Raw genomic sequence first — 25,067 nt, 5'->3', positions numbered from 1 at the left:
TTTTTGAACGTTATATCTCCACGCGGAGTTATGTCGTTTTGGAATGTCATATCTCCGCGCGGAGTTATGTCGTTTTGGAACGTCATATCTCCGCGCGGAGTTATGTCGTTTTGGAACGTCATATCTCCGCGCGGAGTTATGTCGTTTTGGAACGTCATATCTCCGCGCGGAGTTATGTCGTTTTGGAACGTCATTCCGCGCGGAGCTATTACCCGAGAACTAAAAAAATCATCGAAAAAGTTTCGATTATCGCAAAAACCTCGATTTTGAAAAACAACGTGATGATTTATGGAAGGTCATATCGCGGGAGTTATGTCGTTTTACCCGAGATATTAAAAAAATGATCGAAAAAGTTTCGATTTTCGCACCGACCTCGATTTTGAAAAAAAAGTGATGTAACCTTGTCATTTTGTCGATTTGGGTCAAAATTTAGATTTTCATTCTGTTGATGCCAATCGATAGTACTGATCCGTACGAGTCCAAAATGGTATAAAATTCCAAAATCTGACTTTATTTGGCCGAGATATTTAAAATAATTATGAGAAAAGGTCGAAAATAGAAACGAGTCGTTTTTTGGTCAACAAATTTTTTGAACCCATCGATTTTAAGTTTGTTTGAATGTCAATTAATAGTAGGGATCCGTACGAATACAGAATGGTATAAAATATAAAAATCAGACAATGTTTAACCGAGAAATTAAAAAAAAAAAGTCATCAATAAAGTTTTGATTTCGAGTCGAAAGAAGGTTGACTTTACGAACGAATCGGTTTTTTGCCTACAACATTTTTCTTAACAAAACGATGTTAAATTTGTCTTGAATGCCAAATGTATAACATTTTAAAATCAGACATTATTTACCCGAGATATTAAAATAATCATCGTAAAAGTTTCGATTATCGCAAAAACCTCGATTTTGAAAAACAACGTGATGATTTTATGGAAGGTCATATCGCGGGAGTTATGTCGTTTTGGAACGTCATATCTCCACGCGGAGTTATGTCGTTTTGGAACGTCATATCTCCGCGCGGAGTTATGTCGTTTTGGAACGTCATATCTCCGCGCGGAGTTATGTCGTTTTGGAACGTCATATCTCCGCGCGGAGTTATGTCGTTTTGGAACGTCATATCTCCGCGCGGAGCTATTACCCGAGATATTAAAAAAATGATCGAAAAAGTTTCGATTAGCGCAAAAACCTCGATTTTGAAAAACAACGTGATGATTTTATGGAAGGTCATATCGCGGGAGTTATGTCGTTTTGGAACGTCATATCTCCACGCGGAGTAATGTCATTTTGGAACGTTATATCTCCACGCGGAGTTATGTCGTTTTGGAATGTCATATCTCCGCGCGGAGTTATGTCGTTTTGGAACGTCATATCTCCGCGCGGAGTTATGTCGTTTTGGAACGTCATATCTCCGCGCGGAGTTATGTCGTTTTGGAACGTCATATCTCCGCACGGAGTTATGTCGTTTTGGAACGTCATATCTCCGCGCGGAGTTATGTCGTTTTGGAACGTCATATCTCCGCGCGGAGCTATTACCCGAGATATTAATAAAATCATCGAAAAAGTTTCGATTATCGCAAAAACCTCGATTTTGAAAAACAACGTGATGATTTTATGGAAGGTCATATCGCGGGAGTTATGTCGTTTTGGAACGTCATATCTCCACGCGGAGCTATGTCGTTTTGGAACGTCATATCTCTGCGCGGAGCTATGTCGTTTTGGAACGTCATATCTCCGCGCGGAGCTATTACCCGAGAAATTAAGAAAATGGTATACAATTCCAAAATCCGACCTTATTTGGCCGAGATATTTCCAAAAATCATGAAAAAAGGTCGAATTTAGAAACGAGTCGTTTTTTGGTCAACAAATTTTTTGAACCCATCGATTTTAAGTTTGTTTAAATGCCAATTAATAATAGAGATCCGTAAGAATACAAAAAGGCATAAAATATAAAAATCAGACAATGTTTACCCGAGATATTCCAAAAAAATCATCAATAAAGATTTGATTTTCGAGTCGAAAAAAGGTTGACTTTACGAACGAATCGGTTTTTTGTCTACAACATTTTTCTTAACAAAACGATGTTAAATTTGTCTTGAATGCCAATTGATGGTAGGGATCCGTACGCATTCAAAAATGTATAACATTTTAAAATCAGACATTATTTACCCGAGATATTAAAATAATCATCGAAAAAGTTTCGATTATCGCAAAAACCTCGATTTTGAAAAACAAAGTGATGATTTTATGGAAGGTCATATCGCGGGAGTTATGTCGTTTTGGAACGTCATATCTCCGCGCGGAGTTATGTCGTTTTGGAACGTCATATCTCCGCGCGGAGTTATGTCGTTTTGGAACGTCATATCTCCGCGCGGAGTTATGTCGTTTTGGAACGTCATATCTCCGCGCGGAGTTATGTCGTTTTGGAACGTCATATCTCCGCGCGGAGTTATGTCGTTTTGGAACGTCATATCTCCGCGCGGAGCTATTACCCGAGATATTAATAAAATCATCGAAAAAGTTTCGACTATCGCAAAAACCTCGATTTTGAAAAACAACGTGATGATTTTATGGAAGGTCATATCGCGGGAGTTATGTCGTTTTGGAACGTCATATCTCCACGCGGAGTTATGTCGTTTTGGAACGTTATATCTCCACGCGGAGTTATGTCGTTTTGGAACGTCATATCTCCGCGCGGAGTTATGTCGTTTTGGAACGTCATATCTCCGCGCGGAGTTATGTCGTTTTGGAACGTCATATCTCTGCGTGGAGCTATGTCGTTTTGGAACGTCATATCTCCGCGCGGAGCTATTACCCGAGATATTAATAAAATCATCGAAAAAGTTTCGATTATCGCAAAAACCTCGATTTTGAAAAACAAAGTGATGATTTTATGGAAGGTCATATCGCGGGAGTTATGTCGTTTTGAAACGTCATATCTCCAGGCGGAGCTATGTCGTTTTGGAACGTCATATCTCTGCGCGGAGCTATGTCGTTTTGGAACGTCATATCTCCGCGCGGAGCTATTACCCGAGAAATTAAGAAAATGATCGATAAAGTGTCGATTTTCGCACCGACCTCGATTTTGGGAAAAAAAAACGTGATGTAACCCCTTGTCATTTTGTCGATTTGGGTCAAAAATTAGATTTTTATTCTGTTGATGCCAATCGATAGTACCGATCCTTACGAGTCCAAAATGGTATACAATTCCAAAATCCGACCTTATTTGGCCGAGATATTTCCAAAAATCATGAAAAAAGGTCGAATTTAGAAACGAGTCGTTTTTTGGTCAACAAATTTTTTGAGCCCATCGATTTTAAGTTTGTTTAAATGCCAATTAATAATAGAGATCCGTAAGAATACAAAAAGGCATAAAATATAAAAATCAGACAATGTTTACCCGAGATATTCCAAAAAAATCATCAATAAAGATTTGATTTTCGAGCCGAACCCGATTTTGAAGAAAAACGTGATGTAACCCCTAGATTTTTTGTCGATTTGGGTCAAAATTTAGGTTTTTATTCTGTTGATGCCAATCGATAGTACCGATCCTTACGAGTCCAAAATGGTATAAAATTCCAAAATCTGACTTTATTTGGCCGAGATATTTAAAATAATTATGAGAAAAGGTCGAAAATAGAAACGAGTCGTTTTTTGGTCAACAAATTTTTTGAACCCATCGATTTTAAGTTTGTTTGAATGTCAATTAATAGTAGGGATCCGTACGAATACAGAATGGTATAAAATATAAAAATCAGACAATGTTTAACCGAGAAATTAAAAAAAAAAAGTCATCAATAAAGTTTTGATTTCGAGTCGAAAGAAGGTTGACTTTACGAACGAATCGGTTTTTTGTCTACAACATTTTTCTTAACAAAACGATGTTAAATTTGTCTTGAATGCCAATTGATGGTAGGGATCCGTACGCATTCAAAAATGTATAACATTTTAAAATCAGACATTATTTACCCGAGATATTAAAATAATCATCGAAAAAGTTTCGATTATCGCAAAAACCTCGATTTTGAAAAACAACGTGATGATTTTATGGAAGGTCATATCGCGGGAGTTATGTCGTTTTGGAACGTCATATCTCCACGCGGAGTTATGTCGTTTTGGAACGTCATATCTCCGCGCGGAGTTATGTCGTTTTGGAACGTCATATCTCCGCGCGGAGTTATGTCGTTTTGGAACGTCATATCTCCGCGCGGAGCTATTACCCGAGATATTAATAAAATCATCGAAAAAGTTTCGACTATTTCGATATTTCCAAAAATCATGAAAATAGGTCGAATTTAGAAACGAGTCTTTTTTGGTCAACAAATTTTTTGAGCCCATCGATTTTAAGTTTGTTTAAATGCCAATTAATAATAGAGATCCGTAAGAATACAAAAAGGCATAAAATATAAAAATCAGACAATGTTTACCCGAGATATTCCAAAAAAATCATCAATAAAGATTTGATTTTCGAGCCGAACCCGATTTTGAAGAAAAACGTGATGTAACCCCTAGATTTTTTGTCGATTTGGGTCAAAATTTAGGTTTTTATTCTGTTGATGCCAATCGATAGTACTGATCCTTACGAGTCCAAAATGGTATAAAATTCCAAAATCTGACTTTATTTGGCCGAGATATTTAAAATAATCAAGAGAAAAGGTCGAAAATAGAAACGAGTCGTTTTTTGGTCAACAAATTTTTTGAACCCATCGATTTTAAGTTTGTTTGAATGTCAATTAATAGTAGGGATCCGTACGAATACAGAATGGTATAAAATATAAAAATCAGACAATGTTTAACCGAGAAATTAAAAAAAAAAAGTCATCAATAAAGTTTTGATTTCGAGTCGAAAGAAGGTTTTTTGTCTACAACATTTTTCTTAACAAAACGATGTTAAATTTGTCTTGAATGCCAATTGATGGTAGGGATCCGTACGCATTCAAAAATGTATAACATTTTAAAATCAGACATTATTTACCCGAGATATTAAAATAATCATCGAAAAAGTTTCGATTATCGCAAAAACCTCGATTTTAAAAAACAACGTGATGATTTTATGGAAGGTCATATCGCGGGAGTTATGTCGTTTTGGAACGTCATATCTCCGCGCGGAGTTATGTCGTTTTGGAACGTCATATCTCCGCGCGGAGTTATGTCGTATTGGAACGTCATATATCCGCGCGGAGCTATTACCCGAGATATTAAAAGAGTCATCGAAAAAGTTTCGACTATCGCAAAAACCTCGATTTTGAAAAACAACGTGATGATTTTATGGAAGGTCATATCGCGGGAGTTATGTCGTTTTGGAACGTCATATCTCCACGCGGAGTTATGTCGTTTTGGAACGTCATATCTCCACGCGGAGTTATGTCGTTTTGGAACGTCATATCTCCACGCGGAGTTATGTCGTTTTGGAACGTTATATCTCCACGCGGAGTTATGTCGTTTTGGAACGTCATATCTCCGCGCGGAGTTATGTCGTTTTGGAACGTCATATCTCCGCGCGGAGTTATGTCGTTTTGGAACGTCATATCTCCGCGCGGAGTTATGTCGTTTTGGAACGTCATATCTCCGCGCGGAGTTATGTCGTTTTGGAACGTCATATCTCCGCGCGGAGCTATTACCCGAGATATTAAAAAAATGATCGAAAAAGTTTCGATTATCGCAAAAACCTCGATTTTGAAAAACAACGTGATGATTTTATGGAAGGTCATATCGCGGGAGTTATGTCGTTTTGGAACGTCATATCTCCACGCGGAGTTATGTCGTTTTGGAACGTCATATCTCCACGCGGAGTTATGTCGTTTTGGAACGTTATATCTCCACGCGGAGTTATGTCGTTTTGGAACGTCATATCTCCGCGCGGAGTTATGTCGTTTTGGAACGTCATATCTCCGCGCGGAGTTGTGTCGTTTTGGAACGTCATATCTCCGCGCGGAGTTAAGCCGTTTTGGAACTTCATATCTCCGCGCGGAGTTATGCCGTTTTGGAACGTCATATCTCCGCGCGGAGTTATGCCGTTTTGGAACGTCATATCTCCACGCGGAGTTATGTCGTTTTGGAACGTCATATCTCCGCGCGGAGTTATGTCGTTTTGGAACGTCATATCTCCGCGCGGAGTTATGTCGTTTTGGAACGTAATATCTCCGCGCGGAGCTATTACCCGAGATATTAAAAAAATCATCGAAAAAGTTTCGATTATCGCAAGAACCTCAATTTTGAAAAACAAAGTGATGATTTTATGGAAGGTCATATCGCGGGAGTTATGTCGTTTTGGAACGTCATATATCCACGCGGAGTTATGTCGCTTTGGAACGTCATATCCCCGCGCGGAGTTATGTCGTTTTGGAACGTCATATCTCCGCGCGGAGCTATGTCATTTTGGAACGTCATATCTCCACGCGGAGTTATGTCGTTTTGGAACGTCATATCTCCGCGCGGAGTTATGTCGTTTTGGAACGTCATATCTCCGCGCGGAGCTATGTCGTTTTGAAACGTCATATTTCCGCGCGGAGTTATGTCGTTTTGGAACGTCATATCTCCGCGCGGAACTATTACCCGAGATATTAAAAAAATGATCGAAAAAGTTTCGATTTTCGCACCGACCTCGATTTTGGAAAAAAAAGAACGTGATGTAACCCCTTGTCATTTTGTCGATTTGGGTCAAAATTTAGATTTTTATTCTGTTGATGCCAATCGATAGTACCGATCCTTATGGTATACAGTTCCAAAATCCGACTTTATTTGGCCGAGATATTTCCAAAAATCATGAAAAAAGGTCGAATTTAGAAACGAGTCGTTTTTTGGTCAACAAATTTTTTGAACCCATCGATTTTAAGTTTGTTTAAATGCCAATTAATAACAGAGATCCGTAAGAATACAAAAAGGCATAAAATATAAAAATCAGACAATGCTTACCCGAGATATTCCAAAAAAATCATCAATAAAGATTTGATTTTCGAGCCGAACCCGATTTTGAAGAAAAACGTGATGTTACCCCTTGATTTTTTGTCGATTTGGGTCACAATTTAGATTTTTATTCTGTTGATGCCAATCGATAGTACCGATCCCTACGAGTCCAAAATGGTGTAAAATTCCAAAACCTGACTTTATTTGGCCGAGATATTTAAAATAATCATGAGAAAAGGTCGAAAATAGAAACGAGTCGTTTTTTGTTTAACAAATTTTTTGAACCTATCGATTTTAAGTTTTTTTGAATGTCAATTAATAGTAGGGATCCGTACGAATACAGAAAGGTATAAAATATAAAAATCAGACAATGTTTACCCAAGAAATTTAAAAAAAAATCATCAATAAAGTTTTGATTTCGAGTCGAAAGAAGGTTGACTTTACGAACGAATCGGTTTTTTGTCTACAACATTTTTCTTAACAAAACGATGTTAAATTTGTCTTGAATGCCAATTGATGGTAGGGATCCGTACGCATTCAAAAATGTATATCATTTTAAAATCAGACATTATTTACCCGAGATATTAAAATAATCATCGAAAAAGTTTCGATTATCGCAAAAGCCTCGATTTTGAAAAACAAAGTGATGATTTTATGGAAGGTCATATCGCGGGAGTTATGTCGTTTTGGAACGTCATATCTCCACGCGGAGTTATGTCGTTTTGGAACGTCATATCTCCGCGCTGAGTTATGTCGTTATGGAACGTCATATCTCCGCGCGGAGCTATGTCGTTTTGGAACGTCATATCTCCGCGCGGAGTTATGTCGTTTTGGAACGTCATATCTCCGCGCGGAGCTATTACCCGAGATATTAAAAAAATGATCGAAAAAGTTTCGATTTTCGCACCGACCTCGATTTTGGAAGAAAAAAAAAAACGTGATGTAACCCCTTGTCATTTTGTCGATTTAGGTCAAAATTTAGATTTTTATTCTGTTGATGCCAATCGATAGTACCGATCCTTACGAGTCCAAAATGGTATACAGTTCCAAAATCCGACTTTATTTGTCCGAGATATTTCCAAAAATCATGAAAAAAGGTCGAATTTAGAAACGAGTCGTTTTTTGGTCAACAAATTTTTTGAACCCATCGATTTTAAGTTTGTTTAAATGCCAATTAATAACAGAGATCCGTAAGAATACAAAAAGGCATAAAATATAAAAATCAGGCAATGTTTACCCGAGATATTCCAAAAAAATCATCAATAAAGATTTGATTTTCGAGCCGAACCCGATTTTGAAGAAAAACGTGATGTTACCCCTTGATTTTTTGTCGATTTGGGTCACAATTTTGATTTTTATTCTGTTGATGACAATCGATAGTACCGATCCCTACGAGTCCAAAATGGTATACAATTCCAAAACCTGACTTTATTTGGCCGAGATATTTAAAATAATCATGAGAAAAGGTCGAAAATAGAAACGAGTCGTTTTTTGGTTAACAAATTTTTTGAACCCATCGATTTTAAGTATGTTTGAATGTCAATTAATAGTATGGATCCGTACGAATACAGAAAGGTATAAAATATAAAAATCAGACAATGATTTTAAAAGAAATTTAAAAAAAAAATCATTAATAAAGTTTTGATTTCGAGTCGAAAGAAGGTTGATTTTACGAACGAATCGGTTTTTTGTCTACAACATTTTTCTTAACAAAACGATGTTAAATTTGTCTTGAATGCCAATTGATGGTAAGGATCCGTACGCCTTCAAATATGTATATCATTTTAAAATCAGACATTATTTACCCAAGATATTAAAATAATCATCGAAAAAGTTTCGATTATCGCAAAAACCTCGATTTTGAAAAACAACGTGATGATTTTATGGAAGGTCATATCGCGGGAGTTATGTCGTTTTGGAACGTCATATCTCCACGCGGAGCTATGTCGTTTTGGAACGTCATATCTCCGCGCGGAGTTATGTCGTTTTGGAACGTCATATCTCCGCGCGGAGTTATGTCGTTTTGGAACGTCATATCTCCGCGCGGGGCTATTACCCGAGATATTAAAAAAATCATCGAAAAAGTTTCGATTATCGCAAGAACCTCGATTTTGAAAAACAAAGTGATGATTTTATTGAAAGTCATATCGCGGGAGTTATGTCGTTTTGGAACGTCATATCTCCACGCGGAGTTATGTCGTTTTGGAACGTCATATCTCCGCGCGGAGCTATGTCGTTTTGGAACGTCATATCTCCGCGCGGAGTTATGTCGTTTTGGAACGTCATATCTCCGCGCGGAGTTATGTCGTTTTGGAACGTCATATCTCCGCGCGGAGTTATGTCGTTTTGGAACGTCATATCTCCGCGCGGAGTTATGTCGTTTTGGAACGTCATATCTCTGCGCGGAGCTATGTCGTTTTGGAACGTCATATCTCCGCGCGGAGCTATTACCCGAGAAATTAAGAAAATGATCGATAAAGTGTCGATTTTCGCACCGACCTCGATTTTGGGAAAAAAAAACGTGATGTAACCCCTTGTCATTTTGTCGATTTGGGTCAAAAATTAGATTCTGTTGATGCCAATCGATAGTACCGATCCTTACGAGTCCAAAATGGTATACAATTCCAAAATCCGACCTTATTTGGCCGAGATATTTCCAAAAATCATGAAAAAAGGTCGAATTTAGAAACGAGTCGTTTTTTGGTCAACAAATTTTTTGAGCCCATCGATTTTAAGTTTGTTTAAATGCCAATTGATAATAGAGATCCGTAAGAATACAAAAAGGCATAAAATATAAAAATCAGACAATGTTTACCCGAGATATTCCAAAAAAATCATCAATAAAGATTTGATTTTCGAGCCGAACCCGATTTTGAAGAAAAACGTGATAAAACCCCTTGTTTTTTTTGTCGATTTGGGTCAAAATTTAGATTTTCATTATGTTGATGCCAATCGATAGTACTCCCTACGAGTCCAAAATGGTATAAAATTCCAAAATCTAACTTTATTTGGCCGAGATATTTAAAATAATCATGAGAAAAGGTCGAAAATAGAAACGAGTCGTTTTTTGGTCAACAAATTTTTTGAACCCATCGATTTTAAGTTTGTTTGAATGTCAATTAATAGTAGGGATCCGTATGAATACAAAAAGGCATCAAGTATACAAATCAAAGATATTCAAAAAAAAACATCAATAAAGTTTTGATTTTCGAGCCGAAAGAAGGTTGACTTTACGAACGAATCGGTTTTTTGTCCACAACATTTTTCTTAACAAAACGATGTTAAATTTGTCTTGAATGCCAATTGATGGTAGGGATCCGTACGCATTCAAAAATATATAACATTTTAAAATCAGACATTATTTAGAGTTATTAAAATAATCATCGAAAAAGTTTCGATTATCGCAAAAACCTCGATTTTGAAAAACAACGTGATGATTTTATGGAAGGTCATATCGCGGGAGTTATGTCGTTTTGGAACGTCATATCTCCACGCGGAGTTATGTCGTTTTGGAACGTCATATCTCCGCGCGGAGTTATGTCGTTTTGGAACGTCATATCTCCGCGCGGAGCTATTACCCGAGATATTAAAAAAATCATCGAAAGAGTTTCGATTATCGCAAAAGCCTCGATTTTGAAAAACAAAGTGATGATTTTATGGAAGGTCATATCGCGGGAGTTATGTCGTTTTGGAACGTCATATCTCCACGCGGAGTTATGTCGTTTTGGAACGTCATATCTCCACGCGGAGTTATGTCGTTTTGGAACGTCATATCTCCGCGCGGAGTTATGTCGTTTTGGAACGTCATATCTCCGCGCGGAGTTATGTCGTTTTGGAACGTCATATCTCCGCGCGGAGTTATGTCGTTTTGGAACGTCATATCTCCGCGCGGAGTTATGCCGTTTTGGAACGTCATATCTCCGCGCGGAGCTATGTCGTTTTGGAACGTCATATCTCCGCGCGGAGCTATTACCCGAGATATTAAAAAAATCATCGAAAAAGTTTCGATTATCGCAAAAACCTCGATTTTGAAAAACAACGTGATGATTTTATGGAAGGTCATATCGCGGGAGTTATGTCGTTTTGGAACGTCATATCTCCACGCGGAGTTATGTCGTTTTGGAACGTCATATCTCCACGCGGAGTTATGTCGTTTTGGAACGTCATATCTCCGCGCGGAGCTATTACCCGAGATATTAAAAAAATCATCGAAAAAGTTTCGATTATCGCAAAAACCTCGATTTTGAAAAACAACGTGATGATTTTATGGAAGGTCATATCGCGGGAGTTATGTCGTTTTGGAACGTCATATCTCCACGCGGAGTTATGTCGTTTTAGAACGTCATATCTCCACGCGGAGTTATGTCGTTTTGGAACGTCATATCTCCGCGCGGAGCTATTACCCGTGAACTAAAAAAAATCATCGAAAAAGTTTCGATTATCGCAAAAACCTAGATTTTGAAAAACAACGTGATGATTTATGGAAGGTCATATCGCGGGAGTTATGTCGTTTTGGAACGTCATATCTCCACGCGGAGTTATGTCGTTTTGGAACGTTATATCTCAACGCGGAGTTATGTCGTTTTGGAACGTCATATCTCCGCGCGGAGCTATGTCGTTTTGGAACGTCATATCTCCGCGCGGAGCTATTACCCGAGATATTAAAAAAATGATCGAAAAAGTTTCGATTTTCGCACCGACCTCGATTTTGAAAAAAAAAGTGATGTAACCTTGTCATTTTGTCGATTTGGGTCAAAATTTAGATATTTATTCTGTTGATGCCAATCGATAGTACCGATCCTTACGAGTCCAAAATGGTATAAAATTCCAAAATCCGACTTTATTTGGCCGAGATATTTAAAAGAATCATGGGAAAAGGTCGAAATTAGAAACGAGTCGTTTTTCGGTCAAACATTTTTTGAACCCATCGATTTTAAGTTTGTTTGAATGTCAATTAATAGTAGGGATCCGTACGAATACAGAATGGTATAAAATATAAAAATCAGACAATGTTTAACCGAGAAATTTAAAAAAAAATCATCAATAAAGTTTTGATTTCGAGTCGAAAGAAGGTTGACTTTACGAACGAATCGGTTGTTTGTCTACAACATTCTTCTTAACAAAAATTTGCCTTGAATGCCAACTGATGGTAGGGATCCGTACGCATTCAAAAATGTATAACATTTTAAAATCAGACATTATTTACCCGAGATATTAAAAATATCATCGAAAAAGTTTCGATTATCGCAAAAACCTCGATTTTGAAAAACAACGTGATGATTTTATGGAATGTCAATTCGCGGGAGTTATGTCGTTTTGGAACGTCATATCTCCACGCGGAGTTATGTCGTTTTGGAACGTCATATCTCCACGCGGAGTTATGTCGTTTTGGAACGTCATATCTCCGCGCGGAGCTATTACCCGAGATATTAAAAAAATCATCGAAAAAGATTCGATTATCGCAAAAACCTCGATTTTGAAAAACAACGTGATGATTTTATGGAATGTCATATCGCGGGAGTTATGTCGTTTTGGAACGTCATATCTCCACGCGGAGTTATGTCGTTTTGGAACGTCATATCTCCGCGCGGAGCTATTACCCGAGATATTAAAAAAATGATCGAAAAAGTTTCGATTATCGCAAAAACCTCGATTTTGAAAAACAACGTGATGATTTTATGGAATGTCAATTCGCGGGAGTTATGTCGTTTTGGAACGTCATATCTCCACGCGGAGTTATGTCGTTTTGGAACGTCATATCTCCACGCGGAGTTATGTCGTTTTGGAACGTCATATCTCCGCGCGGAGTTATGTCGTTTTGGAACGTCATATCTCCGCGCGGAGTTATGTCGTTTTGGAACGTCATTCCGCGCGGAGCTATTACCCGAGATATTAAAAAAATCATCGAAAAAGTTTCGATTATCGCAAAAACCTCGATTTTGAAAAACAACGTGATGATTTTATGGAAGGTCATATCGCGGGAGTTATGTCGTTTTGGAACGTCATATCTCCACGCGGAGTTATGTCGTTGTGGAACGTCATATCTCCGCGCGGAGTTATGTCGTTTTGGAACGTCATATCTCCGCGCGGAGCTATTACCCGAGATATTAAGAAAATGATCGAAAAAGTTTCGATTTTAGCACCGACCTCGATTTTGAATAAAAAACGTGATGTAACCCCGTGTCATTTTTTCGTTTTGGGTCAAAATTTAGATTTTTATTCTGTTGATGCCAATCGATAGTACCGATCCCTACGAGTCCAAAATGGTATAAAATTCCAAAACCTGACTTTATTTGGCCGAGATATTTAAAATAATCATGAGAAAAGGTCGAAAATAGAAACGAGTCGTTTTTTGGCTAACAAATTTTTTGAACCCATCGATTTTAAGTTTGTTTGAATGTCAATTAATAGTATGGATCCGTACGAATACAGAAAGGTATAAAATATAAAAATCAGACAATGTTTACCCGAGAAATTTAAAAAAAAATCATCAATAAAGTTTTGATTTCGAGTCGAAAGAAGGTTGACTTTACGAACGAATCGGTTTTTTGTCTACAACATTTTTCTTAACAAAACGATGTTAAATTTGTCTTGAATGCCAATTGATGGTAGGGATCCGTACGCATTCAAAAATGTATATCATTTTAAAATCAGACATTATTTACCCGAGATATTAAAATAATCATCGAAAAAGTTTCTATTATCGCAAAAACCTCGATTTAGAAAAACAACGTGATTATTTTATGGAAGGTCATATCGCGGGAGTTATGTCGTTTTGGAACGTCATATCTCCACGCGGAGCTATGTCGTTTTGGAACGTCATATCTCCGCGCGGAGTTATGTAGTTTTGGAACGTCATATCTCCGCGCGGAGTTATGTAGTTTTGGAACGTCATATCTCCGCGCGGAGTTATGTCGTTTTGGAACGTCATATCTCCGCGCGGAGTTATGTCGTTTTGGAACGTCATATCTCCGCGGGAGTTATGTCGTTTTGGAACGTCATATCTCCGCGGGAGCTATGTCGTTTTGGAACGTCATATCTCCGCGCGGAGCTATTACCCGAGAAATTAAGAAAATGATCAAAAAAGTTTCAATTTTCGCACCGACCTCGATTTTGGAAAAAACAAAACGTGATGTAACCCCTTGTCATTTTGTTGATTTGGGTCAAAATTTAGATTTTTATTCTGTTGATGCCAATCGATAGTACTGATCCCTACGAGTCCAAAATGGTATAAAATTCTAAAATCTGACTTTATTTGGCCGAGATATTTAATATAATCATGAGAAAAGGTCGAAAATAGAAACGAGTCGTTTTTTGGTAAACAAATTTTTTGAACCCATCGATTTTAAGTTTGTTTAACTGCCAATTAATAATAGAGATCCGTAAGAATACAAAAAGGCATAAAATATAAAAATCAGACAATGTTTACCCGAGATATTCCAAAAAAATCATCAATAAAGATTTGATATTCGAGCCGAACCCGATTTTGAAGAAAAACGTGATAAAACCCCTTGTTTTTTTGTCGATTTGGGTCAAAATTTAGATTTTCATTATGTTGATGCCAATCGATAGTACTCCCTACGAGTCCAAAATGGTATAAAATTCCAAAATCTAACTTTATTTGGCCGAGATATTTAAAATAATCATGAGAAAAGGTCGAAAATAGAAACGAGTCGTTTTTTGGTCAACAAATTTTTTGAACCCATCGATTTTAAGTTTGTTTGAATGTCAATTAATAGTAGGGATCCGTATGAATACAAAAAGGCATCAAGTATACAAATCAAAGATATTCAAAAAAAAACATCAATAAAGTTTTGATTTTCGAGCCGAAAGAAGGTTGACTTTACGAACGAATCGGTTTTTTGTCTACAACATTTTTCTTAACAAAACGATGTTAAATTTGTCTTGAATGCCAATTGATGGTAGGGATCCGTACGCATTCAAAAATGTATATCATTTTAAAATCAGACATTATTTACCCGAGATATTAAAATAATCATCGAAAAAGTTTCTATTATCGCAAAAACCTCGATTTAGAAAAACAACGTGATGATTTTATGGAAGGTCATATCGCGGGAGTTATGTCGTTTTGGAACGTCATATCTCCACGCGGAGTTATGTCGTTTTGGAACGTCATATCTCCGCGCGGAGTTATGTCGTTTTGGAACGTCATATCTCCGCGGGAGTTATGTCGTTTTGGAACGTCATATCTCCGCGCGGAGCTATTACCCGAGATATTAAAGAAATCATCGAAAAAGTTTTGATTATCGCAAAAACCTCGATTTTGAAAAACAAAGTGATGATTTTATGGAAGGTCATATCGCGGGAGTTATGTCGTTTTGGAGCGTCATATCTCCACGCGGAGTTATGTCGTTTTGGAACGTCATATCTCCGCGCGGAGCTATTACCCGAGATATTAAAGAAATCATCGAAAAAGTTTTGATTATCGCAAAAACCTCGATTTTGAAAAACAAAGTGATGATTTTATGGAAGGTCATATCGCGGGAGTTATGTCGTTTTGGAACGTCATATCTCCACGCGGAGTTATGTCGTTTTGGAACGTCATATCTCCGCGCGGAGTTATGTCGTTTTGGAACGTCATATCTCCGCGCGGAGTTATGTCGTTTTGGAACGTCATATCTCCGCGGGAGTTATGTCGTTTTGGAACGTCATATCTCCGCGGGAGTTATGTCGTTTTGGACCGTCATATCTCCACGGGAGTTATGTCGTTTTGGAACGTCATATCTCCGCGCGGAGCTATTACCCGAGATATTAAAGAAATCATCGAAAAAGTTTTGATTATCGCAAAAACCTCGATTTTGAAAAACAAAGTGATGATTTTATGGAAGATCATATCGCGGGAGTTATGTCGTTTTGGAACGTCATATCTCCACGCGGAGTTATGTCGTTTTGGAACGTCATATCTCCGCGCGGAGTTATGTCGTTTTGGAACGACATAATTCCGCCGTTGATCGTATGCGAGATTTGTTTGTTATGTATTTATTCGTTTAGCGCGAGGGAGATATGTCGCTTTAAAACGACATAATCTCACGTGTATTTGTTAGCCTAGCACAAGTAATTATGATAAAATATGTATATTAATATCCTCTGTGACTTTAGGGAGTAATATAGATATTTAACAAACAAACAAGCAAACCAACAAAAAAACAAACAAACAAGCAAACAAACAAACAAGCAAACAATCAAACAAACAAACAAACAAACAAACAAACCCACAAACCAACAAACAAACAAAAAACAAACAAACAAACAAACAAGCAGACAGACAATACAAACAAACAAACAAAGCAAACCAACTAACAAACAAACAAACAAAGTGAAACAAAGTGAAATTTTCTGATTTGGAATTTTACTAGCTTCACTTGAATTTTCCGGACAACTTCAAATTACCAGAACAGTATGTTATTGGAATATTTATTATTATTGCCTGGTTAATTTTGAGCTTACGTTCCTGAGAGTCTTTAGCGTGAAAAAGAAGAGCTTCATGTATTTTTATATTTGTGCTTGGAGTGATTTTTGAATTGTACTTCAATGAATGACACTTTCTGAATGCCTGGCGGAAGATAAGATAGCCTAGAGCCGAGAGAACTTATTTGCAACCGATTGTTCCAATGAAGCTTTATGATAAAGGAGCTTTGTCAATTTCATGAATGTTTAGTTTGATCAGAAGTTTTTCGTAAATAAATATAGTCTTCGACCTATATATAATATACTTCTGCGATTTTATGGAAGGCAGAAGTTATTTTCTTGGTTGATAAGAAAATAAAAACTGTTTATTTTTTTTTTTTTTTTTTGTATTTTTTAAAATCCTTTCCCGGAAATGTCCATATATAATCTTGATTAAAGCAAAGAGCTTTCTAGCTGTTGCTAAAAAAAAAAGGTCACGACCCTTGATAAAAACTTGATTAATTTCCAGTGGTTACAGTGCCAACAGCCTGACTGCAAGCCAGTTCAAACCCGGAAGGGCGAAATATGAAACGTATGTGTGTATGAGCTGGGCAACAATCATTTTCTTATCAAGCGCATTTGCGAAAGCCGGACAACGTAATTTCTGCTAGTCAATTAAAAAATATTATGAAAGATGGTTTCTCCCGTACCAGAGACTTGCGTATATTATTATTGGCACCATCTAGATATACTTGTTATATAGATCTAGTAGTAATCGAGTGTATAGAATGCTGTCATAAATTCAGAAGTTAGTATATACAAAAAAAACAAAATCGGCTCAACAGTTTACGTTCTTGTTCTTCTTACAATTATCTACGTCAAATTCTAAATGCATTTCAACTTTGATATGGCCTTGAGTAGACTGATGGACGAGGAATATGGTAAGCGGAGCGGTAACAATATAAATAAATCAAATTTAACAGATATGCACTATAATTGATGTACGAAAACAGATCCATTTTTATTGCGCGCCGCAGGGAAATCCGAATTGAACTGTTCTATTCCGTCGATCCTAGAGTTTCCAAATTTTATGCGCAAAAAGAGTATCATCTATACGGTAGTCTGTATATTTCTCAGCTTTTATTTGTTTATAATGCTGGCAATTGTGTGCGATGATTATTTGGTGCCCGCTATGGAGCGCTTGTGCTATTGTAGGTATTTCAGCCTTGGGGCCGTCCAGCCCCTATAATTCACTCACAGTCTGGCCCACTCCTAAGCATTTGTATGATCTATGCAGCGTTACGTATGTCCTATGATGTGGCTGGAGCTACATTTCTGGCCGCTTCTACCTCAGCTCCAGAGCTTTTTGTTGCCTTCGTTGGCACGTTCATCACGAAAGGTGATATTGGTATTGGCACTATTGTTGGATCATCCGTGTTTAATGTACTTGGCATTGGTGCCGTTTGCGGCATATGCACAGGCGTGGTGAGTTCTATATAAGTATTCAATCTGCGTATAAGTATCCATAATACATCCATTATATAATCTTTGTTTACACATAAGCTATAATTCTTATTACCAAGCCATTTGGTACAGTAATCCGATTTGAAGATTGTCAAAATTATGAGGTAGATAGGGTGTTATCCAAAAGAGTTTCATGGTAAATTGAAAAATACAGTCCGTCAGTCAGTCAATCAAACAATCAGTCATTGGTCCGATCAGTCAGTCAGTCGGTAAGTCAATCAGTTGGTCTCTTAATCAGTTGGTTACTCAGTCAGTGAGTCAATCAATCAGTCGCTGAGTCTGCCAGTCGGTCAGTCAATCAGTTGGTCTGTTGATCCGTCGGTCAGTCAGTAACTCAATTAATCAGTTCGTTAGTCAATCAGTCGCTTAGTCAATCCAGTAGGTCAATCAATCAGTCAGATTCATTCAGTCATTCAGCACGTCAATCAATTAGTCGGTTAGGCGGTCAGTCGGTCAATAAGTTGGTCAGTCAGGTAGTTGGCCAGTCAATAAATCAGTCAGTTAATCACTCAGTCAATCTATCAGTCATAAATTTATAATTTTTATGTACCAAAAGAAAAAATTGATATCAGATGCTAGCTGATTGGAAATAATAGATTTAAGAACCCCTCTCAAGAGCCGAGAACTCAAGAACTGTGAACATTTTTAGCTATATACATATAATATTTTGATAACCTAATATTTGTAGACATCAAAATTGGACTGGTGGCCTATTACTAGAGATACAATATGGTATTTAATATCAATATGTGCGCTCTTTTATGTACTATACGATTCCGCAGTGAATGTTTGGGAGGCAGTGGGTCTAGTTATCTTGTATGCCATTTATCTCATCGGACTGATATTTGATCGCAAGATACAGAGTATATGTCGAAGTAAATTCGTTAACTGAAATTGAAATTGATGATAGGCATGATCTGATTGTGAAATAAATCCATTTACAGCTGTCGACAATGATCGCGATATGATTGACGAGAATCCATTGGAACGGGAGGAAGAGCCGTTGAAATCATTTAAGGAGACCGTGTGTGGGCACCCAGAGAAGGAAGATAGTGTTTGGCGGAAAATATGGTGGGGTATCAAATACCCAGCCGTTATATTGCTGGCCATAACCACGCCCAGCGCACGCTCCATATTCTTCTTAAGCATGCTGCTGGCCGTGATTTGGATCAGCATTATATCGTACTTTGTTACTTGGTTTCTCACCGTAGTTGGCTATAACATTGGTATACCTGATTCCATCATGGGTCTTACGATACTGGCAGTTGGTACCAGTGTGCCGGAGATTGTGGCCTCATATATTGTGGCCAAAAAAGGTGCGTGCCCAATTGCCATTAACATAAAATTAACAAAAACCAAGTATTAGACACCTGCGACAGGGCGTTGCCAGGATAAATTCGTCGCGTTGCCACTATGCTGCAACATTTCGAAATGCAATGAAACTTAGTTCATTGTAAATTCTGACATTCAAATGAAAAACGTGCATTTATGGAAAAGGCTTAAAGAAATCCAAAATCTACAAGCGCTTTACATATGTTCCTTTCAAATCTAACATGTTGATATACTTAACATTTGTGCATGCTTCGCTTATTAATTATTTAACATTCACATATCTTAGATATCTCTCAAAATTGATGCCAAAGCGTTGCCAGCTTAATTTTATCGCCTTGCCACATTTTGGGTGGCAATGAACCTTGGTTCATTGTAAATTTTGACATGAGACATTTTTGTCTATTAGCAGATTTTATTGGTATCCGATTGTTAACATTTTTTTTTTTATCGAATTGTTCTATTGCAATTTCATTTCTTATCCTCTGATTGATGTTAATTTCTTTTTTAGGCTACGGCTCCATGGCTATGTGCAATGCTATTGGCTCAAATACTTTTGACATTTTCATATGCCTTGGCCTTCCTTGGTTCGTTGCTGCACTCATTTTCTCCGACACTATTAAAGTGCACTCCTCTGGATTAACAATAACAACTGGAATGCTGGTTGGAACAGCGCTCGTCTTATTTATCTCCTTTTTAATTACGAAGTTTGTACTTGGGAAGGTTGTCGGCTGGATTAGCCTCGTCGCATACGCCCTCTTCGTGGCAGCTGCCATTTATTTCGAAATCAGACTACTCAAGAAAACGTGTGATATTGAATCCCCTAAGTATGCATATTTGAACAAGGAGGCTGCAAATTAACAGTTGTGTAAATTAACGTAATTGAGTAAAACAGAATTTTAACTCTCATTTTTTTTTTGTTCGGTTTTGTTTTAATTCATAAATAATCTTTAATTTGGAAACGTGGACTTACGCTTGGATGAAAAACAAAAAACTGTTTCATAAAACAGCTTTTCGTCTCCGATTGAAATAGACTTTTTAAAAGCGAATAAATAAATAATTTTCTACGAGGTGCTTTCAAAAAAAGCTTGAAACACATGCGATGAGACTTAAGCTTGGAGCTTTTAATACTCACGCAGAGGCGTGAATTTTACAAAAAGCGTGAAAGACTAAAAACAATTTTCACAAAGAGTTTTGCAACTGAGTTCAAATGCCTATTATGTGGTGAGCATAAGGTTTAGCATAACTATTTTTTACTCATTTTTCACATTTGCCAGTGAAAATTTAGCACCTAACTAGCTCTTGAGGTTTTCTGTTGATCATTAATCAATCAATCAGTCAGTTTAAGCAGTTTTAAGGTTTTGTATTGATCACAAATCCATCAGTCAGGATTATATATTTCTCTTTCTAACTCATGTTCCTGTTGCTTTCGGCTTTTTAAATATGAACCTAATTGAATTGTGCGCATTGTCCGCCATATTGTTATACAGATTGATGCATCTATCTTGATATCAGCATGTGCTGGTGTGTGTAGTAGACAATCGCAATCGATGACGTCAATTAGAGGTGGTTTTGCGATATCAGGACAGCTACTCGAATTGTCATTGTCATTGCAAATACATATGATGATAAGTGCCAATGTGCGTGTGTGTGTGTGTGTGTGTATATATAATTTATATTATTGACAAGCATTTCGTACGCACCATTTGAAAATCAGAACAGATATAGATACTCCAAGCTATAGTACACATATATCAGATATAGATGGAAATATTTGGAATGTGCATGTCACAAAAGGGTTCCGTTTTAGATTTCAAACTGAAGCAGCTCTCGTTATATGTATATAATAGCCAGATAAGAGTACGAATACAATTTAGCTATGTATGTTCGTGTGTGTCTCTAAGTATAATTCGCAAGTGGTTTACGCATTAGCTCGAGCACGAGCCTGTCCAAGTTGATGGCATTTATTCAAATTGATTCAACAATCAGATTTCTATCACATATGTATTCGTTTTTTTTTTTTATCAACATATAAAGAATATAAAATGGCTTGTTGAAAATATTACTTTTAGTAAATTTTACTTCTCAAACAAATAATGTTTAGGCAGATTTTTCAGCCCTAAACAGATCTCGCAAGCTACAAACGCTAGAGACTTGAATTCTAGAATGTAGGTCATTCGAGTGGTCGCGCAGGACTTGTTCCATTATCGATAACTTGCCGCGTAGGCAGGCAATCGATAAAAATCGATATCGATATCATGTTTTTTGAGCTAATCTCTCCGCTCTTAAGAGCTTCTGTAAACAGATTAAAGACACAAGTTCTTTGTCCAAGTTCTGCGCGCGCTCCTAATCAATGGTCAACACGATTTGGCAAATCGCTCGATAAGGACTCAAGCAACGGCAATTTATGGGGAAACTCGTGACCATAATCGTTAATTGAAAATTTTGTGTGGGTGCTGGTTCGACGCTAAGTCGCCTGAAGTGTGCGCTAATCTTGATGAGAACCCATCTACAATGTCAGCTTCGAGTATTTCTTATATATATATATATATTTTTTTTTTTTTTTTTTGGTTCCTCTGCCTCTGATAATCGCTGCACAAGAATGGAAACAAAATGGTAGGCCAAAGGCTGATTAAAACAATTCCAATCTTATAATATAATCTTATAATATCATATAATTAAAATATGACCACATCAGCCAAACCGAACAAAGCCGGTTTCCTTGGATAAGATCAATCTTAACTTTAATTGCCGCCGACTCTAAATGAATTTTGATTATGTGTGGGTGGCCTTTTATGAGCCCATCTTATCGGACTGATCCAACCAATGACGTGTTGCTTTATTTAAAGCCTCGGCCTAGGGGCCTGATAAAGTATCGATCATAAATTAGCATTTTACAAAAATAATATACATACATAGTCCAGTGTCAATTCGGGCATAAATCTGTACACTTATAATTAACCGAAACAAATATAAGATTATTAAAAATATTTTTGCAACTTTTTTGATTTGGTTTCTTCGTTTATAGATCTTTAGATTAGAAAAGAAATTGTGCGACGCGATTCCAAGAAATTTATAATGATTTATGGCTGGATCAATGAAACCACAGAAAGCAAGTGTTATGATGATTTGCTAGAATATATCTCTTACAATATCTGTTATACTTTCTATAGAAACTGTACCAAATGCAACTTCAATTTGTTCCAAATCTACGAACTCTTGGCACTGCAAATAAAATCTTCCATCGCAAGACAAGACTCCTGTTACCAAATGCTCATATCTCGTTGTTCAAGTGCCCAACAAAAGTCTTAGTTTAATCATATAGAGCATCAGCTAACATATATTATAAATCATATACCATATATATATTTTTGTATATCATAGATCAATCTCTCACGCATTTAAGATCTGTTATAATATATATGCCTATAGCATAAGAAAGAATAAGTCTTTGATAGGCATATCTTTCGATTTTCAGACATCTACTAAATTGTCGGAATCATGGAGTTGATTGCCTTGAGAAGCATATACCATATATCCCAGATCTTCCTACATGCTTCTCTTTCACACTCAAGATCTATGATAATATCCAATATAGATATCTTTGATAGTCATATCATTCGGTTTGCTTATATAACTTATACATCATAGGCCTCATAGATCGATATATATATTATAACTTTTTTACAGCCTCTCTATCACAATTCAAGATCTCTTATAAAGTCTACCTTTGACATAAAAAAAGTGCTGAAAATGATAATAGAAATCCTTGATAGACATATCTCTCGGCCTGCAGACATCTACTAAATTGTGGGGATCAAGGCATTGATTGCCAGTTAAGTCTGGCACTTAAACTGTCTGTCAGTGTTATATGCCCATGTTTTCTACAGCTCTCGGGGGCTTATAATTCTTATGTTCTTTAACCAAAATTGATATATGGCATGGTATAAAGGCGACTACGCCATTGTTTTGGAAGACATGACGTCGCAACGCGTGCGATTTGTGAATGACGTCCATATTGAAAGACGGCAGCAAATTTAAAAATCGAAAGAGTATATTATGAGCACACAAACAAAAAGTACAATATTAATCAATGAGCAGAAGAAGCGTGCTGATTTGATTGTCCGCCAATCTCTCAGATATGATAAAAAAATATATATATATAAAAATAAACGCATTCCATACAATGATGTCTATACAAGGTATTACGTATTTTCTCTCCATGTTGTTAGCAATGACGATTTACCTCATAGTCTGTAAGGCGTATGCTCTATAACTCTTTGATATTTGTTTTTACATAAGATTTACAGTTTGCATACAGTTTGTTTGCATCAAGAGACTGGCTTACAAAGATCCTGAGATCTTACAACGAACCGCTTATAACTCCCATTCCTAATCTAAAGACGCAACCAACACCAAGACAAAACTGGACAGGGCATTAACTAGTTAATCATACTCTGGTAAAAATTGAACCCTACTATCAGTAAAAAAATAAACCTATCAAAAGCAAACTCGTGATTAAGAAGCTTTTATGAAAAAAAAAAATCAATTGTAAGATTTGCGATTACACAAAATAGTTTCATCCCTAAATGACTCATAGAGACAATTCCCTAAAGATTTTCGAAAAACCCCCCGATGTGACAAATATATATAATAAAATATGTATTTAAATATATAATAAATCTTTAATGCTGCATTTATCTTGGGTATGATATGAGAAAAAGGGTGTACCACATGGAATTCTGTTGGGTTTTGTAAAAAGTTAAGGCCGTTGGACAAGTGAAAGAAGCTGTACTCTATTGTTGGAACGATGGGGAATTATTCAGAAGTCGATGGGAAGTTATTCAGCAGCCGATGGGAAGTTATTCAGAAGTCATATGTGTATTTGATGATATGATAAAGCCCCGATTGTATCAAAAATATAGAAAATTTTGCCACAGAAGATCCCATTTTTCAACTGATTTCTTCTTTAAAGCTACTTGAGTATAGAGCTATATGAGCATAGGGATACTTATATAAGTATTTAAAGAGCTATCTGGTAGTATTCCAGCTAACCTGGTTAGATAGAACTACGGGTTCCTTTGAGAAGTACCCTTGGTTCCATTAAAAAGTGTATGCAGTTTGCCTGGAACTAGTTCCGGATACTCGATGCGAGACTGCAAAAACTTTTTTGTGTAGTATCAAAAGTGGTTGAACGTAATTTCTGCTTATATAAAAAGCTGTTGACTGAAACCCTTTTTGAATGGGTTAACGTTCATTTGTCGTTCGATCAGCTTAAAAATCTTGTGGAAAACAAAAAAAAATCAAGCCATAGAGGAGTTTTCCTTTCGTTTTCATAAAGTCATGATACCCTTCCTTACCATTTGCGGAGCATTCAAATAAGATATTGATAAAGGATTTCGACAAAATCAGGTTATGCCCGCTAAGATCTAAATACCATGCACTTTAAGATTTAAGATTGGTCCAATTAATGCAAAGGCTATTTATTATATAAATATAAAATACTACTTATAAATACTTGAGGCTTGTCTTTTGCCAATTACGTATATTACAAACATGTGCATGTGCAATTCTTTTGAGTGAAAGGAAAAATGGTTAATCCCCCATCAAGCTGGATGGAAATTGTTAAGTTTATATGCATACTGAGACAGCAGTTTTGATCAGCGTTCGGTGATCAGTGATCGGTGATCGGTGATCAGTGATCGTTGCCAATTGCTAAATCGAGAGTGTTACGAATGGTAAAAGCACAGCTGAACTTTGCCCAAGCACAGGGAAGTACTCAAATCAAACACTCAAAAGCAATTATTGGAAATTTGCTTGACGCGTTCCGATCGCAAAACTGTTGATCAGGATCGCTAAATGCCCATATCAACTATTCATATATGCATATACGAAA

At 36.9% G+C, this 25,067-nt stretch overlaps 1 protein-coding gene across 3 annotated transcripts; it reads left to right on the top strand.

Annotated features, from left to right (window-relative positions):
• Positions 1-17,102: 17,102 nt before the first annotated feature.
• LOC26531566 (sodium/potassium/calcium exchanger 5) lies at positions 17,103-20,080 on the top strand. Of its 3 annotated transcripts, none has more exons than XM_015170245.3 (6): positions 17,103-17,259; positions 17,332-17,529; positions 17,616-17,803; positions 18,531-18,717; positions 18,787-19,158; positions 19,683-20,080. In XM_015170245.3, the coding sequence occupies exons 1-6, from the start codon at positions 17,208-17,210 to the stop codon at positions 20,030-20,032; spliced, it is 1,347 nt and encodes a 448-aa protein (XP_015025731.1). In that variant the 5' UTR covers positions 17,103-17,207; the 3' UTR covers positions 20,033-20,080. The 3 variants fall into 3 exon arrangements, with proteins under 3 accessions (XP_015025731.1, XP_015025730.1, XP_032289006.1); XM_015170244.3 differs by having other exon boundaries at positions 17,596-17,803; positions 18,625-18,717; XM_032433115.2 differs by having other exon boundaries at positions 17,596-17,803.
• Positions 20,081-25,067: the final 4,987 nt, after the last annotated feature.

This window comes from Drosophila virilis, chromosome X (assembly GCF_030788295.1).
Source record: "Drosophila virilis strain 15010-1051.87 chromosome X, Dvir_AGI_RSII-ME, whole genome shotgun sequence".
NCBI lineage: Eukaryota > Metazoa > Arthropoda > Insecta > Diptera > Drosophilidae > Drosophila > Drosophila virilis.
Note: the sequence above shows the minus strand (reverse complement) of the source record. Positions and strands in the feature narration are given on the sequence as shown.